This window comes from Ovis aries, chromosome 12, assembly GCF_016772045.2.
Source record: "Ovis aries strain OAR_USU_Benz2616 breed Rambouillet chromosome 12, ARS-UI_Ramb_v3.0, whole genome shotgun sequence".
Lineage (NCBI taxonomy): Eukaryota > Metazoa > Chordata > Mammalia > Artiodactyla > Bovidae > Ovis > Ovis aries.
The window spans coordinates 58,740,382-58,763,557 of NC_056065.1; the positions used below are offsets into that span (position 1 = coordinate 58,740,382).

The 23,176-nt window shown below is 47.9% G+C and overlaps 1 protein-coding gene across 11 annotated transcripts in view; it reads right to left on the bottom strand.

Moving 5' to 3' along the window:
• Window positions 1–1,380: 1,380 nt before the first annotated feature.
• SEC16B (SEC16 homolog B, endoplasmic reticulum export factor) overlaps window positions 1,381–23,176 on the bottom strand; it is a 63,224-nt gene continuing 41,428 nt past the window's right edge. For 4 of the 11 annotated variants that reach the window (XM_060396179.1, XM_060396178.1, XM_027975898.3 and 1 more), the window contains 14 exons: window positions 19,675–19,792; window positions 18,354–18,465; window positions 16,419–16,524; window positions 14,521–14,661; window positions 13,047–13,166; window positions 12,198–12,270; window positions 10,605–10,889; window positions 9,685–9,752; window positions 5,851–6,003; window positions 5,602–5,700; window positions 5,086–5,194; window positions 4,873–4,952; window positions 3,146–3,244; window positions 1,381–2,520 (listed from right to left, as the gene is read on the bottom strand). In XM_060396179.1, the coding sequence (XP_060252162.1) occupies window positions 2,452–2,520; window positions 3,146–3,244; window positions 4,873–4,952; window positions 5,086–5,194; window positions 5,602–5,700; window positions 5,851–6,003; window positions 9,685–9,752; window positions 10,605–10,889; window positions 12,198–12,270; window positions 13,047–13,166; window positions 14,521–14,661; window positions 16,419–16,524; window positions 18,354–18,465; window positions 19,675–19,792 (1,632 nt within the window). In that variant the 3' untranslated portion in view covers window positions 1,381–2,451. Of the gene's footprint in view, window positions 2,521–3,145; window positions 3,245–4,872; window positions 4,953–5,085; window positions 5,198–5,601; window positions 5,701–5,850; window positions 6,004–9,684; window positions 9,753–10,604; window positions 10,890–12,197; window positions 12,271–13,046; window positions 13,167–14,520; window positions 14,662–15,164; window positions 15,279–16,418; window positions 16,525–18,353; window positions 18,466–19,674; window positions 19,793–23,176 lie in introns of those variants that run through there. The other 7 variants (XM_042229140.1, XM_042229141.2, XM_042229139.2 and 4 more) reach the window with 2 other exon arrangements.

The window sequence follows — 23,176 nt, forward strand, 5'->3', positions numbered from 1 at the left end:
ATGCAGGTCAGGAAGCAACAGTTAGAACTGGACATGGAACAACAGACTGGTTCCAAATAGGAAAAGGAGTACGTCAAGGCTGTATATTGTCACCCTGCTTATTTAACTTCTATGCAGAGTACATCATGAGGAACGCTGGACTGGAAGAAGCACAAGCTGGAATCAAGATTGCTTGGAGAAATATCAATAACCTCAGATACACAGATGACACCACCCTTATGGCAGAAAGTGAAGAGGAGCTAAAAAGTCTCTTAATGAAAGTGAAAGAGGAGAGCAAAAAAGTTGGCTTAAAGCTCAACATTCAGAAAATGAAGATCATGGCATCTGGTCCCATCACTTCATGGGAAATAGATGGGGAAACACTAGAAACAGTGTCAGACTTTATTTTTGGGGGCTTCAAAATCACTGCAGATGGTGACTGCAGCCATGAAATCAACTATACCTCAATAAAATTTTTAAGTGAATAAAAATCCAGTTAAGTCTGGTAGGCAACAAGATTAACGCGATTTTACTTATCAGATTGCACACTAATAATTGTTTAGAAATACACATATAAAATGTGTAGCATGTACTAGGTACTTTTTCAAGAGTACTCAATCCTCGCACTGCCATATGTGATGCCTCTTGTGCTGAGTCATGTCCAGCTCTTTGCGACCCCATGGACTGCAGCTTCTCAGGCTCCTCTCCTGGAGCCTGGAGTCCATGGAGATTCTCCAAGCAAGAATACTGGAGTGGGTTGCCATGCCCTCCTCCAGGGTCCTATGTGGTAGTACTATTATAATTACTATTGTAATTATAATAATTGCAATAGTCATTATTATCCTCATTTTATAGAAGAGGGAATTGAAGACAAGAACAATTAGATAACCCTGTCCAAGATTACAAGGTGAACTGCGGGTGAGCCAGGATTCAAGTCTAAACAATTTGGTACCTCTGAAACTCACACTCCTGACACTGTGCCGCCACTGGGTGTCAGCACACCAAACTGAAGGGGCTGCAGTCTTCAGGAAGACGAGGAACAGCACTCACCGAGGGCCTTCTAGATGCAAAACACTTACACGTACATTTCCTAATTTAATCTGAGAGATGAATAAACTTCTTAGAGGACAGAATGTGCAACATTTAGTTAATGGAGTAACTAATTTTCATGAGAGGCAGGTTTGTTCTTTTTTTTTTTTTTTTTAATTGTAAAAATAACGGTAGACAAGTTAAGAGGATCAGTCCCTAGATTCTTCATTAATTAAGGGCTTTTTCCAGCTGTCTGCACCTTATCACCCAATGAAACCATTATTAGAAAGACCTCAGGGAAGAGACTGAGTACGCAGTCTCAGTACGCAGTGTGTACTCTCTCTCTGCAAAAATCAGCCATAGACAAGCATCTGCTATAAAATTATTTGCTTTAATCGCTATCAACATCAGAACTACAGTACATTAAAGTACAAAACCTGTATGTACAATTACACATACAAAGAAATGTTCTTTGTGAGGAGCAATTTTCAACAAATCTGACAAACAGCAAGAGTCATTCCTACTGGGGGTTTGAAAGGAGAAATGGAAATTTCCGAGATGGCCCCCTCCTCCCTTGGGCTCCTCTGACCCTCTGAACATCAATTTGCAAAGGCCTGAGGGAGGAAGGGAAGTATTAACAATCTCAGACACTCAATTCTCCTCTTATGGAAGGGGTGAATTTTTAGGGAACATTTTCCGTCCTTTATTACACTGATGTTTCATCCATTTGCATCATTAGGTTCAGTAGTTACCATGACAATATGATGCCTACAGCAATCTAACTTGATAGCCAGATGCCAGAATGTGAAAAAATAGGACCAGCTAAGAAAGTGAGAGAAATATAATTAATCTGAACCACATTAAAAAAAAAATGTGCACAAACCAAAACCAAGAAGGAAACTGCCGAAATGTCACCCAAGAGAATGATGACAGGAAACAACGATCGAGTTTCCAAGATTCAAAAATCCTTCGCTAACGAGAGCCATGAATTGGTCTGTAACTAAGGCTGTGGAAGGAGTCAAGTTAATCTAGAATATTGCTCTGAGTGCCTCTCCCCCAGTAACTGCTGCTGCGGAGTCCAGTGCTGTTATCTTTGATTCCCGCAGAGGAATTCTTAAGCCCTGATTTTTCCAAGGATCTAGAGCCGCATCCTTAATGCTGCCATCATGGTATTCCACTCCCCTCCAGACTGATGATATACCCAGCTTTTCCACCTGAAGAAGTCATTTCCACCATCACTGTGAAGCTAATCTTAAGAGATTGAACTGAGCTGTGTCCTGGGAGACCCTGTCCCCTTGCTTTCTCCATACCCAGTGGAAGCAACTGGCTAGCACAACCCTCTTTGGGGCCCAAATATGGCAGAGGGGCTGGGAAATTAAGAAACAAGAGCAACATAACAGTTGTGCTTCAGGGAGACCAGCCTGGGATGGGTGGTCCTTCTCATCATGACTGGGTTGGATAGCGGCGCTGAGCTAGGCGATTTGCCCGGTTCAGGCTGGTAACCGTGGAGAGCTGGAAAAAGACAAGCACAGCACGAGGTTATAACCCCAAGCATGACTCCGCCGAGGGCTGACTGGCTGTATTGAGCTTATGCATCCTCAAAGTCTAGAATGCTTCAGGAGCATTCGGCTTCCCATGTGGTATTCTCATTATTCTCTTTCACACAGCACCTTTACCTCTTAAATAAGGAGAAAGAAACTTGATTTTATAAAGAAGAGAAGTCAATAACACATCCAAGCAAGCAGTCTGCCTCAGATCATGCAGAAGCAGGGAGTTTAGTTTCAACCAAAGTTTGCATTGAACCCCTCACCCTCAGGACACTGCTCTGGTGCAGCCACACAATTAACACCAACACAAATTGTCTCTCTTGAGTCTTGAGGCTTATGAAAGCTCAAGAGCAATATTAATAATAGTGACACTGACTGAGCATTTTCAGGCTGCCTGATTTAATCCTCACAACTATCCGGTAAGGTAGTTACTACTAACCCCATTTTACAGATGCAGAAACTGAGGCTTACAGAGGTTAGTCATTGCTGAAGAACTCGGGCATAGTAAGTTGTTATCAGTAAGTTATAAACCAGGGTCTCCTTCACTCAGAACGCATGCTCCGAACCCCTCTCCCTCAGGACCTCCTTACCTGGGGAACCTGAGATGGGTTGTAGAGAGGAACACTCCCTTTCACAGGGGGTGGGGGAGGCAGAACACCAGCGTTGAAGTAGAGCTCAGTGGAAACACCCTGTGATGGAAAATAATAGAAAATCCTCTTAGTCACCGCTTCCTGGATTCTAGACTGTAAGGGGCTTCCCTGAGAATCAACTTTGGTCAAGCGACGCAGTCCCTGGTGATGCAGTGGATGGGAACCCGCCTGCCAATGCAGGGGACGCAGATTCCATCCCTGCTCCAGGGAGATGTCACATGCAACTAAGCCTGGGCGCCACATCGACTGAGCCTACATGCCTAGAGCGTGTGCTCTGTGAGAAGAGAAGCCACTGCAACCAGAGAAGGGACCCACTCACTGCAACCAGAGAAAGCCCACATAGTAGCAAAGACCCAGCGGAAATAAACAAAATAATAAATAAAGTTTAAAATTTTTAAAGAAAGATGCAAATGTGATAGAGCTCAGGGAATCCTGAGCAAACAAACAGTTCCAGTGGGCACAGCCACCCCAGGGGCCTGGGGGAGCTTTGCAGAGGCTCAGGTGCTGCTGTGAGAAGAAAACGCCACAAAAAATGTACTAATAGCATCATAAAAAGTAACCTCATATTCCTTGAAAAGCCTAAAATACTACAAGAGTGCCATAACCAGGCCCCAAGAAATAAAATTGTTTTCCTAGCAATTGGCATGAAATCCATACTGGACAATTTGTTAAGGCTTTATCACAATCCTTGCAAGGGATACTGGTGAACTCTAGTTCCTACTGGGGACAGAGAAAGAGGACATTCCCTTTTTTCATTTCTTTTCTTTTTTTTTTTTTTTTTTTTTTGGCTGTGCCTTGTGACATGTGGGACCTGGGTTCCTCAACCAGGGATTGAACCTATGCCCCTACACTGGAAGCACAGAGTCTTAACCACTGGACTCCCAGGGAAGTCCCAAGGCCACTCTCTAGACATCACGTAAGGAAGCAGTGGTGGGCTAACTCATGTTCCTGCCCCAGACTTCTTGTCTTGAAGTCCTAACCCAGAGACTCAGAATGTATTCAGAGACAGGGTCTTTAAAGAGGTGATTAACTACTGCACAGCTCAGGGAACTGTATTTGGTGCTCCATGGTGACCTAAATGGGAAGGAAATCCAAAAAAAGAGCAGATATATGTATACTTATGGCTGATTCACACTGCTGTACAGCAGAAACCAGCACAACACTATAAAGCTATCCAGGCAAGAATAATGGAATGGCTGGCCATTCCCTTCTCCAGGGGATCTTCCTGACCCAGGGACCAAACCCTCATTTCCTGCATTACAGGCAGATTCTTTACAATCTGAGCCATGAGAGAAGCCCCATACTCAATAAAATTAATTCTTTTAAAGTGATTAGAGTGGGCCCTAACCCATTATGACCGGTGTTCTTGTAAGAAGGGGAAATTTGGACATAGACACACACCAGGGAAAGATCCCATAAAGACGCAGGGAGAACATGGCCATCTACAAGCCTGGGAGAAACCTCCTCTGCAGACACCTCCATCTCAGCTCTCCAGCCTCCAGAACTGCGAGGAGATACTCTGGTGTTTAAACGGCACAGTCTATGACACCCTGTTCTGGCAGCCCTAGCAAACTACTACAGAGGCTTTCTCCATACTCTCAGGCCCTCGAGGGGCAGCACCTCCAGCCCCCACGAAAGTTCAGTTCACACACAGGTGGGCTGCTCACCTCAGGTCCCGACAAGCCTCCACTCCCCGGGCCCTCAGCTGTCCCCGCACCAGACGCTGACCCTCGGCCTTCATCTCCACCTAGGAAGCAATGCATCGGGGGTGTTCCAGCTTCCCAGGACAGAGGACGCCCCACTCCCAGAAGGCTCCCCCATCCCCCCTGGAACATGTGGAGAAGACCACAGGGGGCCCAGAGGACAGGAGGCTGGCATACCTGTGTCCCTGGAGAAGGCACTGGCACCCAGCAGAGACTGGGGATCTGGGGGAGGTGTCAGTGAGAGGCTTGGGCTGGGCTGAGGTGGAGACGCTGCCCTGGGCATCTCCTGCTTAGTGGAGAAAGGAGGGTGGCGCTGATGGTCCACACGTCCGTGCCACCTGCTTGCATTCCTGCAGCACCCACATGGTGGCCTCCACCCTCAACCAGGGCTGGCCTCCTCTCCAGCACACTCCACTCTCTTCATACCACTGCTCTGCTCAATGAGCCAAGTCACTGCCGGCTCTCGAAAGTTAAAATTCTACATCCTAACTTTTAAGGCCTTTCGTCATCTGCCTCTCCCCTCACTGGACCAATCTGTCTCCCACAACCTCCCATCACAAGACCAGTTTCATCCAGACCAGGGTGGAGAGGCCACCTCCAGGCCCTCCTGGAGCTGAGGAAACTTCCTCAGAAGGGGCCACAGGAGAGGGAGCTTCCCTGCCCAGCCCCCCGCAACCTTCCACCCAAGGTTACCTCAGAATCCGAGCTGTCGGACAAGTCTTCGTCTCCAGAGGGGGATACGTTGTGGGTGGGCTTCGTGCGGAACCAGCTGAACCAGCCAAACCTTGAGCTCTGGAAGAGAGATGGGGAGTTCTGTGGTCTGCAGGGTGGAGATTAACCCCCCCTCACTGTGACGGTGGTGAGACAGGAGAGGAGGGAACCTCACAAGAGCCCAGCTCCCCAGCTCTGCACCACCATCCGGGAAGAAAAACATCCCTCCACCTTTGCGTTCTCCTTCATGTTTCCAAGCTTTTCTCTCTGGACGGTATTTTGGGAAGATTTTTTATCTGCCTCCTGGGAGGACTCCTCCCCATCCTCCTTGACTGATACAGTGGGACTCTCGGAAATACTTCGAGCTCTGGGAATCAGTGGCACCTGGAATTAGAGAAAAGAGAAGTAACATCTTTATAGCACTTGACAGGTTACAAAGGCACATTTACATGAATTCCCTCACCTGACCTTGCTCGATAGATCAGCGGGATAGCCTTACAGGATCTAACATGACTGATGGGGAACCACGATTTAGCCACAAGGAATAACTTGCTGAAGGCCTCAGGACAAGGGCAGAGCCCAGTCTCAATCTTCAGATCATCCTTAATCCTACAGGGTTTTGGCCACTGTGCTACCAGTCCCCAGGAGCATCAGGTTTCCAGAGCTATGCCAAGGCCTGGAGCAGGGGTATGGAATGCTTCCACTGGAGATGAAGAGAGCCAGGAAACACCCTTCAGGGAACCCCTAAATGCAAAGATCAGGGAAGGTTGACAACCACCGAATCGAACTCATCCCAGACCTTACTTCCTAGCTGACTTGCTCAAGATGACCTGTGAGCAGCTGTACTGGGGGAAGTAAAATACACCCACATCCCTGTGTATTAATTTTTTGTGTGTGGTAGAATATATCGGGTTGCCCAAAAAGTTCGCTCAGGTTTGTCTGTAACACCTTACGGAAAAATCCAAATAAACTTTTTGGCCAACCCAATACATTTCCTACAGTTTACCCATTTAACCACTTAAAGTATACAGTTCAGTGTATTAGAATATTCGTGATGTTGCATAACCATCACCGCTTTCCATTTTCAGAAATTTTCATTAACCTCAACAGAAACTCTGTTCCCATTAAAACTAACTCCCCATTTTTCCTTCTTCCCTCTGGCCCCTGAGAACCTCTACGCTTTCTGTCTCTATGAGTTTGCCTATTCTAGACGGCTTGTATAAGTGGAACCATACAGTATTTGTCCTTTTGTGCTGTATTTACAATTTGTACTCTCAGAAAAAGATAATTGGTATAACCTTTAGAAAAAACACTTTTGCAAATACAGAAAAAGTTTCATTTTTTATTCTAATGAGTATAGAACTTACTGTGTACCAAGTAGTATTCTGAGCATTTTATATACAGTGAGTCATCTAATCCTTACAACTATCCTGTTAGGTAGGTACTGTTATTATCATCCCATTTAACATACGAGAAAACTAACACACAGAAAAGCAACCTGTATAAGGTCACACAGCTAGTTAAGGGCAGAGCAAGGATTCAAACCCAAGCTGTCTGACTTTCCTTCTAGGAATTTCTCTCCTAATTGAGTAATTCAAGAAATACACAAGGGCTTATATATTAGAATGTCCATCACTTGCGTTTTACATATGAAGGGAAGGGAAGGGAGGAGTAAGGAGAAAGAGTAGAAAAGAAAAGGAAGAGAGAGACACTTGAAGTGCTTAACAAAGTAGTAAAGACGAATTAAAATCCGAGCTCCTTCCAGGGCCTACCAGGCCCTCTATGATCCTGCCTTTCTCTGTCTCTCTAGTCTGGCTTCTTAGCCCTCTCCTCAATTTTTTCTTTTTTTTTGTTTTTACTTTTTTGACCACACTGAACAGCTTGCAGGATCTTAGTTCCTCAACCAGGGACTGACCCCAAGCCCTCAGTAATGAAAGCACAAGCAAAAGTCCTAACCACTGGACCATCACAGAGTTCCCTTGTCCCCTCTCTCTAGATACAGCCCATACTCTCCCTCAGTTGTGCCAGGTCATCTTATTACAGGGTCTTTGCTCTTGCTATGCCCTCTGCCTCGAACACTTGTTCCCTGAATACTCACCTGGCTCATGTCCACCCTCCATGCTGAGCACTGCCTCCCACACCATCTAAAGGAACATCCCTCAAGTGTACAGTGGTTTATTTGCAGTCGCCTCTACTGAACAGAAGCCCCATCAAGGTAGGCTTTGTCTAGTTCCCTATGTATCCCCAGCCTCGATAAGAGGACCAGGGACACTGCAGGATCTCTGTATTTGTGAATGAATAAACACATGAGCAATGATGTTTCCATACAGTGAATTTATCACACCAATACTAAAAATCATATTTAAGAATGACATGGAAAATATCATTTTATAGTGTTAAAAACAGAAAATAAAGCTTCATCTACGTATGTTTTCAACCATTTAAAAACACATGTATAACAGGCTTCCCTGGTGGCTCAGATGGTAAAGTGTCTGCCTGCAATGTGGGAGACCTGGGTTCGATTCCTGAGTCAGGAAGATACCCTGGAGAAGGAAATGGCAATCCACTCCAGCACTCTTGCCTGGAAAATCCCATGGATGGAGGAGCCTGATAGGCTATAGTCCATGGGGTCGGAAAGACATGTATGTGTATATATATACACATTTATGCATGTGGGCTAAGTCGTTTCAGTCATGTCTGAATTTTTGCAACCCTATGGACTGTAGCCTGCCAGGCTCCTCTGTCCACTGAATTTTCCAGGCAAGAATACTGGAGTGGGTTGCCGTGCCCTCCTCCAGGCATTTTCCCAACCCGGGAATCTTCCCAAGCCAGTGATCAAACACGCATTGCTTAAGTCTCCTGCATTGGCAGGCGCGTTCTTTAGCACAAGCACCACTGGGAAGCCCATACACACATCTATATATATACCCATATGGACGGCCTCCTTCACTCTTTGAAAGTTTGTATCATACAACTTTGCTTTTACCAAAGACTGACATTAGTACCTATTTTCACTAACAAACAAACAAACAAAAACCCAAAGAGGACTTTCACTTTTACCAAAAAAGTCAGAAAGCAAAAAAAGCATTCAGCGTTTGTTTTGTAGAAGCCATTTTAGAGGCAGCTCGTACTGCAATCAGTGAGACTGGCCCCACTAAGCTCCTTTATCGGAAACTGCACTCAGCATCTCACGTGGGTTTGGACCGTATCTGTGAGCATCTGTGCTTCATCTCGATTCATTTTGTGCATTGTGAGCAAGATGTGTACTGAGGTAATTGCTTCTTCCCTTCACTTCATTTAGACTTACAAAAGGTTTCATAGGAAGGCTCTGCTTTCAGATAGCATGAGAAATGTGTACATAGAAAAAATTTAAGAAGAAAATAAACTATTTGGCTATGAGATTCTGAGTGATGGCTGTTTGACACTTTATATGACATTCTCTGTTTTTCAGATTTTGTATAACAATAAAGCACTAGTTTAGGGGGAAAAACATGTTTTAAGGTCTGTAGCTTAGTTACTACTCAAGATAGTTCTATGACATCACTTCCAACCAGGCAAAGCTAGAGAGTATCTTAAATTTGGACCAGCAATGCCTGTTACTAGTGGAGGGATTCTTTCACTCAACAGCTGAATAGACGATTAACTAGACATGGTTACCTCCAAGACCTGAAGAGAAGAGACACAGCTGCCATAGGTCCTTCTCAGAAATAGAGCAAGGTAAAAATGTTAAAGATAGAAATATCAAGAGTCTTCCCTGATGGCGCAGAGCACAGCAAGTGTTCAGTGCATCAGTAAGATGAGGGCATAGGAGGGGGCTGATGTGCGAGACCAGAGGCAAACCCAGTCCTGCCCCCACGGACACAGGTTGGCAGGAGTGAAATGAACAAGAACAAGCCTCCTCTCCACCTCTTGCGAGCCGGTGTAGAAAGAAGCAAGGGGCAGTGTGGAAGGAAGGGCTGGTGCAGGGCACAGGAAGGTGCCTGCATGTGGCTCAGCAACTGGGGCAGCTGGAGGGAATCCACAGCTCAGAGTGGGTGCTGTCTTCTGGGGACTCTGTCCTCTCACCTGGGGTCTAGAAACAGCCTTCTGCCCACCAGGATGCTGGAGGGTTTCTGGAGACACTGTGTTCTCTCCTATGGCATAAAACACAACAGAAATCAGGATGCGAAGTTGGGTCTTTCCCTTCTCTCCTGAAGAAGGGTAATGGGAACACAGCCAGCTTTCCTAATTGCCAAGTGGCCGGAGCTCTGGGCACATAGCCCCCAGTGGATCAGAATAAATATGAGGTCCATTTGCACAAGCCTCTCAATTCTGGCCACCCCAGAACATGCCACTCACCCAACCTCCACCCCAAACCAAGGTCATTCCATGGGAACCCTGAAATGAGAGCCAAGTCAGGCTGGGTCACAGGGATCCTCCCAGGCTTCCCCTCCATGTGAGCCTCCCATCTTGGATGGGCCCTTGTCTTGGAACATCTAAGATCTGGCCCTTCCACTTGGCTTCCTGCACTTCCCTGGCATCACTCGGCACTGCTCACCCACACTCGGCACCTGTTGTCCAAGACCTGATGGGACGAGACAGAAGCATGCGCCTCTGCCTGCAGCCCCTGACACGGATGACGTCAGAAAGAGGCCTTGGCCTAAACTGCAGCTGGAGGCACAAGTGGCCCTGTCTTGCCTTCTACGCCTCTCTCCTGGAAACTACGGAATCCAAAAGGAGGGCCGGAGCGGCTGCTGGAGGCTGTGCTGTGTTTGTCCCAGCAGAGAGCGGGGCTGGAATGGGAGAGAGCCGTCTCCCTCGGATGAACGCGAAGCTACCAGCCCAGGTCTGACACCCAGAAGCCCTCAATCACGTGCACATCCACCACCCAGGGCTTCACAAGCTCCCACCGCACATCCCACACTGGCCCCCTGCACCGCCCTCCTCTGCTTGCTCCCCTCCACACCTCCCCACCCAAGGCTCGCTGCCTTGCTGGCAGCTCTTACCAGGGGCCAGGTGTATCTGCTGGGCTTCCTCCCAGGCTGTTCCTCCGGGAGCCCCTGTCACTGCCACGCTGCCAACGGGCCCCAGCAGATGGGTCTCAGGAACCGAGGAGAGAGGCACTGGGACCCCCACCTGCCCAGAACCGCCACCTGTTGGGTAGGAGCCGGGCTGCTGTGGGCTGAGCTGGGCCGGGCCCGACTGCTCCGGAGTTGGCCACAGAGCTGAGTGGTCACCATAGGCTTCTGAGTTGCCTTGAGGTCCAGAAAGATCCTGATAGAAAGTGTTCTCTAAGGACACAGGACAAAGAAGAAGAGGTGAGACCTGTAATGTGGCCTTTGTGTGGACTAGCCAGGATATAAGCCTGCTCTTTGGAAAGCAGTGACGAGGACAGGCCAGTTGACGTGGCCACCATCAATGGGACAAGTATAACACAGCAGCGATTATAACACCTTCCACCGCTTATGACTTAAGAGTTTTCAAAACCATCTTCCTCACAGCCTGTATGATCTCTGAGCCTTTTAAACCAGGGGGTTGGGATGGCAGAAATGACCATTTAGTCTAACTCCACACTTTTTAGCTTTTGGATAAACTTTTTTTTATGGATTTACTAATGGACTGGGGTACTTGACATTTAGAAAGTTTCAATGTAAAACCCAAATCAGACTACAGAAATGATGGCTTTGTTTTGAAAGATAAGAGCTTTGGCCCAGGAAGGGTACTCGGTGACATTCTTTCTGGCTCCGGCTGTGTTGCTGACAAGACAGACCAAGGCGTGGACTGTGGACGTGGACAATGGTTGGCCCAAATTATGGGAACAATGAGGTCGGCTGACCTACCCGCTTGATAGGGCAGCAGGAGACATGGCTGTTTCCCAGGGGAAGTGACCACTCAGGAGCACCCAGCCTGCTTTCCTACATCCCTCTCCCCTCACCGATTCCGGGGCACAGCAGCAAAGTTGGGATGCAGAGACCAAGGCCTGCCCATCCTTGCTATCCCCTTAATCATCCCTAAAGGAGGTACAAAAGGCTGGGAACCAGCCAGAAGCAAAGCTGTGAGACCCCTGTCCTCACCCCACCAGTGAGTGCTATTTGGGGAAACAGCATGGAGTTAACTGGGATAATAATGTCTGCCCAGCGCAACAACTGAAGCATCCTAAGGGAAAAGGAGGGATCTGCTGAAAACACTTTGAAGCCTATTTCACGTATGCGGCAACTGATGCTCAAACAGCATAGGCACTTCCGATGTACCCCCCCCCGCTAACGTGAAATACAGGTGATCCACCACTTCGGGCACCAAGAAATGCATCCACCCGGGAGCTGGTACTGACACAAGCGAGGCAACTATGTAACGACTCAGCAACAACAAGATTAAAGCCTGAGTGTGAAACAAAACCTCTAGCAATGCAGAAACAGAAGTGCCAGGGAAGGTTGTGGCCGGCGGGGCTGTGTAGAGAGAAGCCTGGACCACAGGTCAGACTGACACAGGCGAGGAAGGCACTCCAGGCAAGGACGGGGGAAAGTTTTTTGTTAGGTTATCTCCTATAATCAGATCCCAAGAGTCGATTATTTACACACTCAGTTCATTAGTTTAGGTACCTGGAGTTTTTCCGGCTTCTGAAATAACCACTTGAGCAGACTGAGGACCCCCAACATCTCCTGCTTCCTTTTGCTATTAAGATAAAGTAAAATCCTCTTAGGTGACACAAAGGAAAACAAAAATAGGAAACATGATTTGAAATGAAGTCAAGACACTTCGGCAGTGACGAGGTAAGGGAGCCTCAGGTGAATGTGGGGGCTGTGAGGGGTTGGGGGTGGGGGGCCCACGGGTCTTCCTACCTCCCAGCTCTGCTCGGAGACAGCAGGCAGAGGCCAGGGCATCCTCCTCTCCCAGAGGAAGGGGCAAGAAGAGGGAACTAAACCACGGGGCCCCAGGGCCCAAAGCACACGGGGGAAGCAAGGGCCACGTGTGTCTAAAAAAAAAAATCCACCTGCCCCTTTCTCAGAGACAGAGGAAGAAAGGAGATGGAGGAGGCCTTGTTCCAATTACTGTGACAATTACTACCAGCCGCTTTTGCAATTGTCAGAACAAAAAAAAAAAAAAAGGAAAGGTCCGGAAGTCTTTTAAGCATTTGCTCTACATTACATGAAAGTGGCACCAGGCCACCGTGAGCCACTGTTCCTCACAGAGAGAGACGGAAGCTTTGATGGTCATTCAGAGAAGGGTGGCTGGGTGACTCGGGAGAGGGTCCCACTGTCTCACAGGGGAACACAGGAAAATGTCTCCCCCCGGGGGGGGAGAGCGTTAGCGGAAGCTGAGTGCTACGCCTTCCCCCACCAGGCTGTGCTGCCTTGGGGACAGAGGACACCACAGCCCTCCATGGTTTGGGGGACTTGCTGAGGTCAGTGCCTGCCTACGCTGTGTCTAGAGGACCATCCCCCCCTCACCTGCAGCTCCCTGTGGTGCCCCCGAAGGTGCACCAGCCAGTCCGGCTCCAGGTCCCTGTCTCCTCGGTGGCGGTGGCGTTCTAAAACCAGAGGATCTGACAGCTTCAGTCTCTCTGCCAGCTGTGCCCGGTTTCCAGATGGTAAGAGAGAGAAAAGGAGGGAGAGAAGTAGGAGAAATGGCAGTAAGAAAAAAGGAAGCCTTTGCTCACTTGTAAATCAGATTACAAAGAACTGCCAAATAGCAAATTCAGCAGATACCTTCCTCAAATCGCAACATAAACAGTTAAACCATCCTGGTGTTAGATACTAAATAAAATATGAGGAGAAACTGCTACTCTGCTCTACGTCTCTGCAAAGCTGTTCTCAGGAGCAGTGCTTCTCAAACTTCAGAGCTGGTAGGAACCACCCAGGATTTTGTTAAAATGCTAATTCCGATCCCAGAAGTCTGTGGGGCCTGAGATCAGGCATTGCTAACAAGCCCCCCACGAGGTGATGCCCATGTTGCCGGTCAAAGGACTGCTTATGTTGCAAGATTATTCAGTCATTGCTTTTCTGGTGGCTCAGCAGTAAAGAATCTGCCTGCCAATGCAGGAGGCACAGGTTTGATCCCTGGGTCAGGAAGATCCCCTGGAGGGGAGAATGGCAACCCACTCCAGTATCCTTGCCTGGGAAATCGCATGGACAGAGGAGCCTTGATGGGGTCACAAAGAGTAGGACACAACTCAGTGACTAAAAACAACAATAACATCCCATCGTAAAGTCCCCAAACTTTGTGACTCCTCCCTTCTGTCTCCTGAGCTGCCTACAACCATCATCCTGTTGGCAGGAATTTGCCATTAAGGGCACTCAGTAGCACAGATTTTACTGGCTACAGAATCCAACACTTGGGCCTCATTTAAAGCAAAGCAAAAAGTGATGGTAGGCTGCCTTTTTACTCTCAGCTAATGGATTTTTCTTCAATTAATTGGAACAACTATTTGCCTGATTGTTTTCTTTCCCAGGAACTAAAAGTTGATGTTTTTGTTTTCTCTTTTTTGAATGTATCTCACACGTGATAAAATATTCCATGCATTTAAAAGCATTTTAATAAGGATCATTTCCCATTTTAATCACTAAAATATATTTTCTTAGCCCAGCTTTTATAATTAGAATGGTTTGCCATAACATGCATTTTTACTGTACCAAAAAAGCAGATGCAAGAATGACTTCCTTGCACAGCACACGCCTGGTTTCCAGTCCCCCTATTTCAAACCGACGCCCGCCCCCCGCCCCTCCCACCCATAGCATCCTTCTTTATGCAGTGTCAGGCCTCTGCTTATCACATTTGGGCATGCATATGTGGTCAAAGACAGCCAGGGGCTCCAATTTTATAGCATGTTCAAAGAAGATGAAATGGGGCTCTGAGCCGCTTTACAATAGCTTTCTCTGAACACTGAAGATAACACACCTGCAGAGAACCCTTTGAGAAGCTCACCTTGATGAGTTCCACTAATAGCACAGGGTGGCTGCTCTCTCCGTGGCTCAGGAGGGCTGTGCCAATGGCTTCGCAGTAATGCAAGGCCTGGGACGTGAGGCCATAATCTGCCAGACGGGAAGCATAAAGGAGCTTATACACCTGCGAAGAGGAGCAGGGCCAGAAAGAGAGAAGTGGAGATAAGACTTCTTGGAAGTCAGTGGACTGCCAACTTCTCTAACTCTGGGTCCAAATATTAAAGAGGGCCTTGCAACATTTAGGGCATTCTATCTATGGATAGGCACAGTTCCAAACCCAGCCTGCAGTTCCATCATTGCAGAGAATGGGGTGGAAGGCACATCCGCTGAGTCTCCCTAGGCGCTGGTCACCATGGAAATGCACCAGCCTCTCCACTTCTTATCAGGCAGCCTGTATCTCTGGGAAGCCTGGTGTCTGGCAGAGGACCAGGCGCCAGGGGCACAGGTAAAAGAAGAAAAAAAATGCCTCTGGTGGAAGGGGCTTCAAGCCTAAGAGGGAGAGTACAGGCAGATACAGGTAAGGGTTCAGAGACACATGAGGGACAGAGCCAGATGGAGAACAGAGGGGCTGAGAATCAGACAGACCCAAGTTCAAACCCCAGCTCTATGCTGATATGGAGCATGAAACAGTTCACCCACCTCCTCTCTGCACCTTGGTTTCCTTGCTCTAATATGGGGATGATACTACGATCTCCTCCTTGGTGGTTTCAAAGATTCAATGAGATAATCCATGTAAAGTCCCTAGAGCAAATGGTACCCAGGAGATGTGAGCCAATAGCATGTAACTCCTTGGAACTTCTTTTATGAAAAGAGGATAATCATGCCTGCCTCACAGAATTAGAGATCACTCAGTTAGAGGATCATAGCACAGTGCCAGGTGTGCAAAACTCATTCCCTAAAAACAGCGAATCTCACTGCTATCAGCCCAAAGACAGCTGAGAGGTGGGATGAGTACAGAAGAGACAGACTGAAGACCTGCGCGGACACAGAGGAGCCCGCTGGGCAGGGCTGCGCTGGGAAAGGCGGGCCTCCGGTCAGACCCTCACAGAAGATACCGACCAGGTCACGGCCCTATGCACAGTAATCCACTCATCTCCAGGCTTTGCTTTGTGTTTGGTGGTGGGGTGTGTGTGTGTGTGTGTGTGTGTGTGTGTGTGTGAAAACCTTACAGAAGATACTAACTGGGTCATGGCCCTATAGACAGTAATCCATTCATCTCCAAGGCTTTGTTTTGTGTTTGGTGGTGGTCTGCATGTCTGTGTGTGTGTGTTGCCACCGGATACACTCTCACTACAATCACTGAAGAAGTCTCTGGGGATCAAAGGGGACCAGGGCATCCAGTAGAGAGGCTGACAGGTTAGAACCTGGACATGGATGCTGCCCACACACGTGCAGCCCTGAGAGGAAAAAGGAAGGACAGGGGCCAAAGGACAGAGCAGGGAGGCATTCCAGAGTTAAAGATGGAGGCATCCGAGAGAGATGGGAGCAGCAGGTCAGAGGAGAGTAGGAACGTGAACAGCCGGGGGCCGCTCCGGGCAGGATGGCCGAGGAGCCAAGGAGAAGACGGAGCCATCTGGAGACAGAATAGCGGAAGGAGCTGCAGACAAGAGCGGGGCCCAGGGGCGCCTGCCTGATTCCCCTTTGTCAGGAGGGAGGCAGGAGCCCTCCGCACAGAGGCTGCTGCCATGTTTTGCTTTCCTGTCTTAAAACGCAGACCTTGAGGGGACCTAGAAAGAAATCCTAACCCTTCCCACACTCCAGCTCATGAGGAAAAGTCCAGTGGATGACTTAGCCCAGCCACCGCCTGCCAGAGAGCAAGGCTGAGAATCCAGCCGCCCACAGCCATCAGATGCTGATAGGGCCTCGTGAGCATTCAGTTACCTGGAAAGAAGGGATGAAGGATCGGGGACGGCCCAGCATCTGACAGTACTCGAAGATTTCTGTCCTCTGGATAGCCTCAGTTGTTGCAAATTTCAAAAACTCTTGACTAAAACCAGGGAATAACAATAAAAGAGTTTGAGGTTGGGGCGGATGGGGGACGGATTTCACTCATAGATAGCCAAACACCAGCTGCATCCATTCAAGGCAGAGTTTCTGTCCTGGGCTGATCCCTGGGGCAACTCCAAGAGAAGAAGGAGAATCTGTGCCCCCAAAGGCTCTGGGGGAAGGCGGGGCCAAGCGGGGGGGTTGGTGGGGGCTTCAGGGAGTGGGGGTGGTTCCTGCCATCTTTCCTGAGGGTCACTTAAGGCAAGATGCTCTCATGCTCAGCTCAGGGGGCACTGCATCCCCCCTGTAAGCATGCTGAGCACCAGCCTGAGTGCCCTGAGAGCCCAGAGGGGGTGTCTGGGAAAGGTCACCCCAGCCTGAGCAGAAGAGCAGGAAAGAGGGAGCCGTGTGATGTTCCGAGAGCACTGAAGACAAAGGCCCTGCAGAGAGAGGGTAGCACCGCAAAGCCCAAAGTCAAATGACGGACCCTACGTTGCACGCTCATTCCAGTGAGAAAGCAGATTGAGTGAACGTGATCTGGGGTCCCTCAGAGTCCCCACGGGCCCCAAAACAGCTGCCGTGGGGGCTGAAACCATAATCACCAGGGCTTCCCCTGGGGTCAGGGCTGGATCTCCAGAAACATCCTCATACAGTACACAGGAGGGGGACACCTTAACCCAGGGGTCTCCAACCTCCAGGATCTAATGATCTGAGGTGGAGCTGATGCAATAATAACAGAAATAAAGTACACAATAAATGTAATGCACTTAAATCAAACCGAAACCATACGAGGATTTTTTCCCCCCACCAATCCAAATCCGTGGAAAAACTGTCTTCCACAAAACCAATCCCTGGTGCCAAAAGGGTTGGGGACACTACATAACCCATTTCACTTATTTGTCACATCTGGCCGAGACAGGCTTCTTTGACAACTTAACTATGTGCTATCGGAGACCATGACCTTGACAGACAGGTCATGAGACAATGCATTTCTACGAAGAAAAGCCTGACAGTCTGGATTCCAAGTCCAACCTGACTGCACTTTAGCTGTACAATCTTAGACCTGTTACTCCACCTCTCTGTGCCTCAGTTTCCCTCCTCTACAAAGCGAAGCTTAAAAATACACTTTCTTCACAGGGTCCATGTGTAATGATTAAAGGAAACGGTGCAAATGAAACACGTGGTACAATGTAAGAGCTTAGGAAATCTTAACTATCAACAGAGAGAGAGAAAGAAAGATCCAGAATGTGGAGGGTGGCTAAGGAGCAACCTGGTCTTTTCATCCATTTATCCACTGTCTAGGGGCTTATCAAGGTCCTTCTCTGTGAGAAGTCTCATGTTATGCCCAGCGGGGAACAAGTGACAGGCCTAACTTTTGAGTAGCTTGTGTGTCAAGTCAGTGTAAGCTGTGGGGGCGAAACACAAACTTCTTCTTCCACTTGCAGGCTTTGCCCAAGGCCAGTTCTGAGAATAGGTCCAGGGCTGCCTAACGCAGAGCCTCAAGCCACCGCGCTATTAGCATTTTCTGAGTCAATCTCTGGTCATGGAGCCAGGGCGCCACCGAGTGGCCAGAGGGGCACACTACAACCCACGGGCACCAGCTCGCAGCTTCCGGGAGCAAGGCCTGGGCCTGAGGACCCCTGGCGGTGTGATGGGGCACGCTTCCCGGCGGCTCTCAGCCCAGAGCCCACCTGTGCTGAAAAACCGTCAGCAGCAGCTGAACATTCACAAACGACAATGGAAAAATGAAGCCACGCCACCCAGCTGGGGCTAACCCAATCCCCTGGAAGACGTCCTCCCCACTCTCTGCCCCCCAGAAGACTGGCATACCTGTGGCTGCTGCCCAGCAAGGCCAAGTAGTCTGTCTTCACGGTGTAGTAGCCGAAGGGCACGTGAGCCATGAGGTAGCAGAAGTGAGCAGCCTCCACCAGCCCCTTCCCAGCTGTAGGCGGAGAACAAGCCTGGGTCAGGGAACACGCCCGCCAAGGGAGGGACCCACCATCCTGGCGGGAGGGGAGAGGGTTAGAGAGCGGCTCTGAGGTCAGAGCAGACAGCTTCACGGGATAAAACAACAAGCTCTCCAAGACACGAGCTACAGACTCCACACCTTACTCCCTCTCCCACCCCATTTTTGCCCTCTGACACTACACTTCACTTCTCTTCAGCCAGAAGAAGGCACTATTTCACATTCCCCTCAATGGACTTTTGATGAGGACGTTTCTACGCATTTTAGTCCTTCTGGAAGGGGAGAAATCGGTAAGAAATGCCTACACCTGAGCAGAGAAGCAGACTGTTGGAAGCAGCGGTTTTTAAACTCGGCTTCTTGGGGCATTCATGCCTCCCCCGCCAAAATCAAACAATAGACTTTTCCCAGTGCTCATAAAAATCACATTCATTACCAAATTGTTCCCAGTTTTTAAATGTTCTCCCATACCTTTTTCATTACTTCAACACTGAGTTAATTCAGGTAGGCAAAGTAATTAGCTTGGCACCCAAGAAGTTTCAACAAAAGTTAGTTCTTTCTACTCAGGTGCTGAATAACTTGTCATTTGACTGGGCACTTTACCTGCAGCTATTTTAAGTTTAGCAGAGCAGTATTTCACGAAGTGCCACAAAGCAATGATTTTCTAAATATTCTGTCCCTTGACCCAGTCTGAGAACCACTGATCCGCAACATCCAACAGCCCCTAAGTGTTTAAAAGGCCACATTCACAAAGAGATGATAGCAATAAAGACTACACAGTTCCCCAGGGTAGCTCAGGCGAAAATAGAATTTCCTATCTGGTCGGGCTGGGTCACTGGGGGACTAACAACAACAATAGGGGAGATGCTCCAGGTGTTAACTCCATCCGCCAGGGACTCTGACCCGGCACAGGAATCAACCACTCAGGGCAGCCTCCTGCAGCGGCGGGACCCCGGAGTCTCAGGGGCCTGGCCTGCACTCGCTCGCAGCAGAAATCTGGGAAACGGAAAGGCAAGAAGGACACTCCTCTCTCTGGATTTTCTGTCCCCAAAACACTGAGGCTCCTGGGTCAAAGGAATGCCTGAGGCATAGACTCAGGCCCAACACGGAGCCTAAGTCTAAGCACAGGGTGTTTAAAGCCGGCCTGGGGACAGAGGCGAGGAGGGGACGGAGCTGGTCTCTGCTTACCCAGGGTGTCCCCCATGGTGACAATCGTGCGCTGGTACAGCTCCGGGTCCCCACCCTGATTCGATAGAATCACTGCCAAGTGTGGCCTCCAGTCTCCCCACTGCTTGTCCCCACAACACTGAAAAGCAGCAGAAACATGGAACATTGGCTGAGTAATACAGCCCCAGCCAGAACATAGGTTAAGGAAGGCTGTTGTCTATTTTCTGATTTGCCAGGAATCCCTATTTGGCTGCCTGCAGTGCGGCCACTCACTGATTCTGAGTTTTCTCTTTTTAAAAAGCAAAACTCTTAGAAGGATGGGTAGGCAGACACATTACATACACACATACACAGGAATATTGGGAGGTGGCCGTTGGTGGTTGAGTCACTAAGTCATGTCTGACTCTTGCGACCCATGGACTGCAGCCCACCAGGCTCCTCTGTCCCTGGGATTCTCCTGGCAAGAATACTGGAGTGGGTTGCCATTTCCTTCTCCAATGCATGAAAGTGAAAAGTGAAAGTGAAGTTGCTCAGTCGTGTCCAACTCAGCGACCCCATGGACTGCAGCCCACCAGTCTCCTCCGTCCATGAGATTCTCCTGACAAGAATACTGGAGTGGGGTGCCATTTCCTTCTCCAATATTGGGAGGCAGATAAAAATAAAATCACACTACTAGTCACTAATTTTCAAATTTCATCCTGGTGCCCCTAATCGCGATAGCTGGGGACAAATTTTTTTTTTTTAATTGATATTTCCATGGAAGAAGGAGGATCACAAAACCTTGGTTCATGAGAAGAGTCCATATTAACCTGTAAGAAAACAGGGGAACACTGGGCTCCTTAGTATTTTACCAAATGGCTAATGTCTTCTGTTTTTACAGAGTCATCTTCTACACATGACCTTCTTTAATCTTCGCACAACTCTGTGAAATCTAATTCCTACCGCCTCCTGAGGAGTGAGAAAACAGGCCCAAGGCGCCCAGGCAGCACTAGTCGCTAGTGAGACGCAGGGGCAGCAGAGCTCCACGAGGGGGCGGTAGAGGGTAGTCAGAGAAGTGGACGCGGGTGGAAGCCCCATGGGACCGGATAGGCGGTCCTTCTCCTGAAGGACGGGGAATTTCAGGGCAGAGGAAATAGCAATAAACAAACCAATGTCACAGGCTCTGGATTCAACAGGGGCCCTGCCTCTGGAGCAAGTTTCTTAATGCCTTTGAAGCTTTGTTTCTTCATTTCTTAAATCGAGATCATAATGTCTACCTGACTGGATTACTGTTGATGATAAAACAAGATTGGTAAAGCCCATAGCATAGTGCCTTGCACGTGGTTTGCACTTTAGAAATTACATGTAGGTGTAAATACACACACACATGGAAGCACAGCAGAGGAAAGGAGGTGATTTGCAGACCAGTCTGTCCTCCAATTTGTTACACAGAATGGACAGAACAGGAGATTGACGGTAATAGCTAAGATCTGGAGGTCAAAACAATTCACAATTATTTGGTATTGTATTTGTAATTATCCCTCAGAACAAAAGATGCTTTATCCAGCTCCATTTTAAAGATACTCTTTGTTTATCTGGGCAAAGCAGTGTGAATGAGAGGAATGATGATAATAAATCACAAAAATAATAGCAGTTCTCACTTATTGCACTCTGACCCTGGGCCATAGCCTGTGCTAAGCATTTCTCCTATGAACAATCACATGCATTAAGTACTATTATTATCCCCATTTTAACGTGTGAGCCAGGCTCTTTCTGGCTGGAACTAAGGGAACCAGCAACAGAAAAGCTCTTGCTAAAAGAACAAAAACTTAGAAGCAATTCTTCTGTCTCCTCCCCAGGTGATTTGGGGGTGGAGGGCGGAAATCTCTGTAAAGCAGGTCTATGGAGGTGGGGAGAGAAAGAACACTTATTAACTAACTTCAATGGGCCAAGTATGGTCATTAATACATTCAGATATTCTCTCTCCTTTAATTTTTACAATAACTCTGTTAGGCATCAAATGCCCACAAAGATGAAAAGCTGAGACTCTGAGACTAAGTAACAAGACCCATTCACACAGCTAGACTCTGAGGAGCAGAGACTAGGTTAAGCCTGTGACAGAAGCCCACATCTCTGTTTTCCAATCACCATGCTTCATCCACTACACCTCTTATTCTAAGTACCAAAGTCTAGCCTTTTACTGGCTTCTATGATGCTAGGAAACTCTCCAACACGGGTGTCAAATACCACATTGCCATATCACTTCTGGCTCCTTGGTTTTCTCACCCAGAAGCAGGGATCATTTAGCAAACTCTATCAGTGCAATGAGACCCAATGGACCATATGTTGATTACATCACTCCCTGCATTTAGCATTTTTGTGACATGGTAGGATTTCACTGCAGGGCATAGGCATTCGGCAGAACTGTGAGGTGCATCCCATGTTCTAATATAGCCAGCTCCTTTGACAAAGGGGCATGAAAGTCAGCATTTCTCTTTTCTTTTCTTTTCTTGAAATTGTCCACAAGCAATAAGAAGGACAAAAAAGCAAAAGTGTGAGTGTGTTTTCATTAAAACTAAATGTCAACAAAAACCCAAGCCTCTAAATACAAGAAAAGGCTTCCAAAAGAGATTAAGCAGAGGTGGGTTCGGGAGGCAGAGAGAGGAGATCCCACAGCCATCTCCACTGGCTGGGGAGAAGCAAAGATGCTCACAGAAAATACCAGGTTGTGTGGAAATGCCAGCTGGCCTGGAACATGGCCCTGGCATCTCCCCAGCTCAAACCTCCTATAAATAACTGGTCCAAGGAAAGCTTGAAGCCTGTGAAGGAACAAATACAGAATTTGTACAAATATACCATCAAGATAAAAGGAGGGAAGAAGGTAGAGAGAACATTCACCAAAAAAAAAAAAATGATACCACAAAACAAAAATGGTCACCAAATATTTCATCATGAATGTAAGTAAAATAATGAAACAATTTCTTTTATGAAGCAAGGGCCTAGAGCTAAGTTATAGGAGCAGAGGAAAGAGATGGTGGAGAACAGGAGGAGGCAAATGTGACCACAAAGCTCAGGAGAGAAGTGGCAGGAAAATCAAAGAAATAAAGACAAAAATGGAGGGGACTTCCCTGGTGGTCCAGTGGTTAAGAATCTGCCTTCCAATGCAGGGAATGTGGGTTCTATACCTGGTCAGGGAACCAAGACCCCACATGCTATGGGGCAAATAAGCCCGGACACCGCAATTACTGAGCCTACGTGCTCTGGAGCCCACACTCCCACAGCAAAGAACCCAAGCACCACAACTAAGGCCAGAAATAGTCGAATAAATAAATAATTTTTTTTTCATGACAAAATTTCAAAGAGCACAGCAAGAAAAAGACAGTGATGAAAACATAGTAAGGGACACACAGGAGGGACACAGCAAAAAAGAAGAAAAGAAAGAATTAATCATATATGTATATACTATTATATTTTGTATATGGAGGGAGTTCCTGAAAAGAAAACCAATATAAGAGAACAAAACAAATCCTGAAGGATATAATTC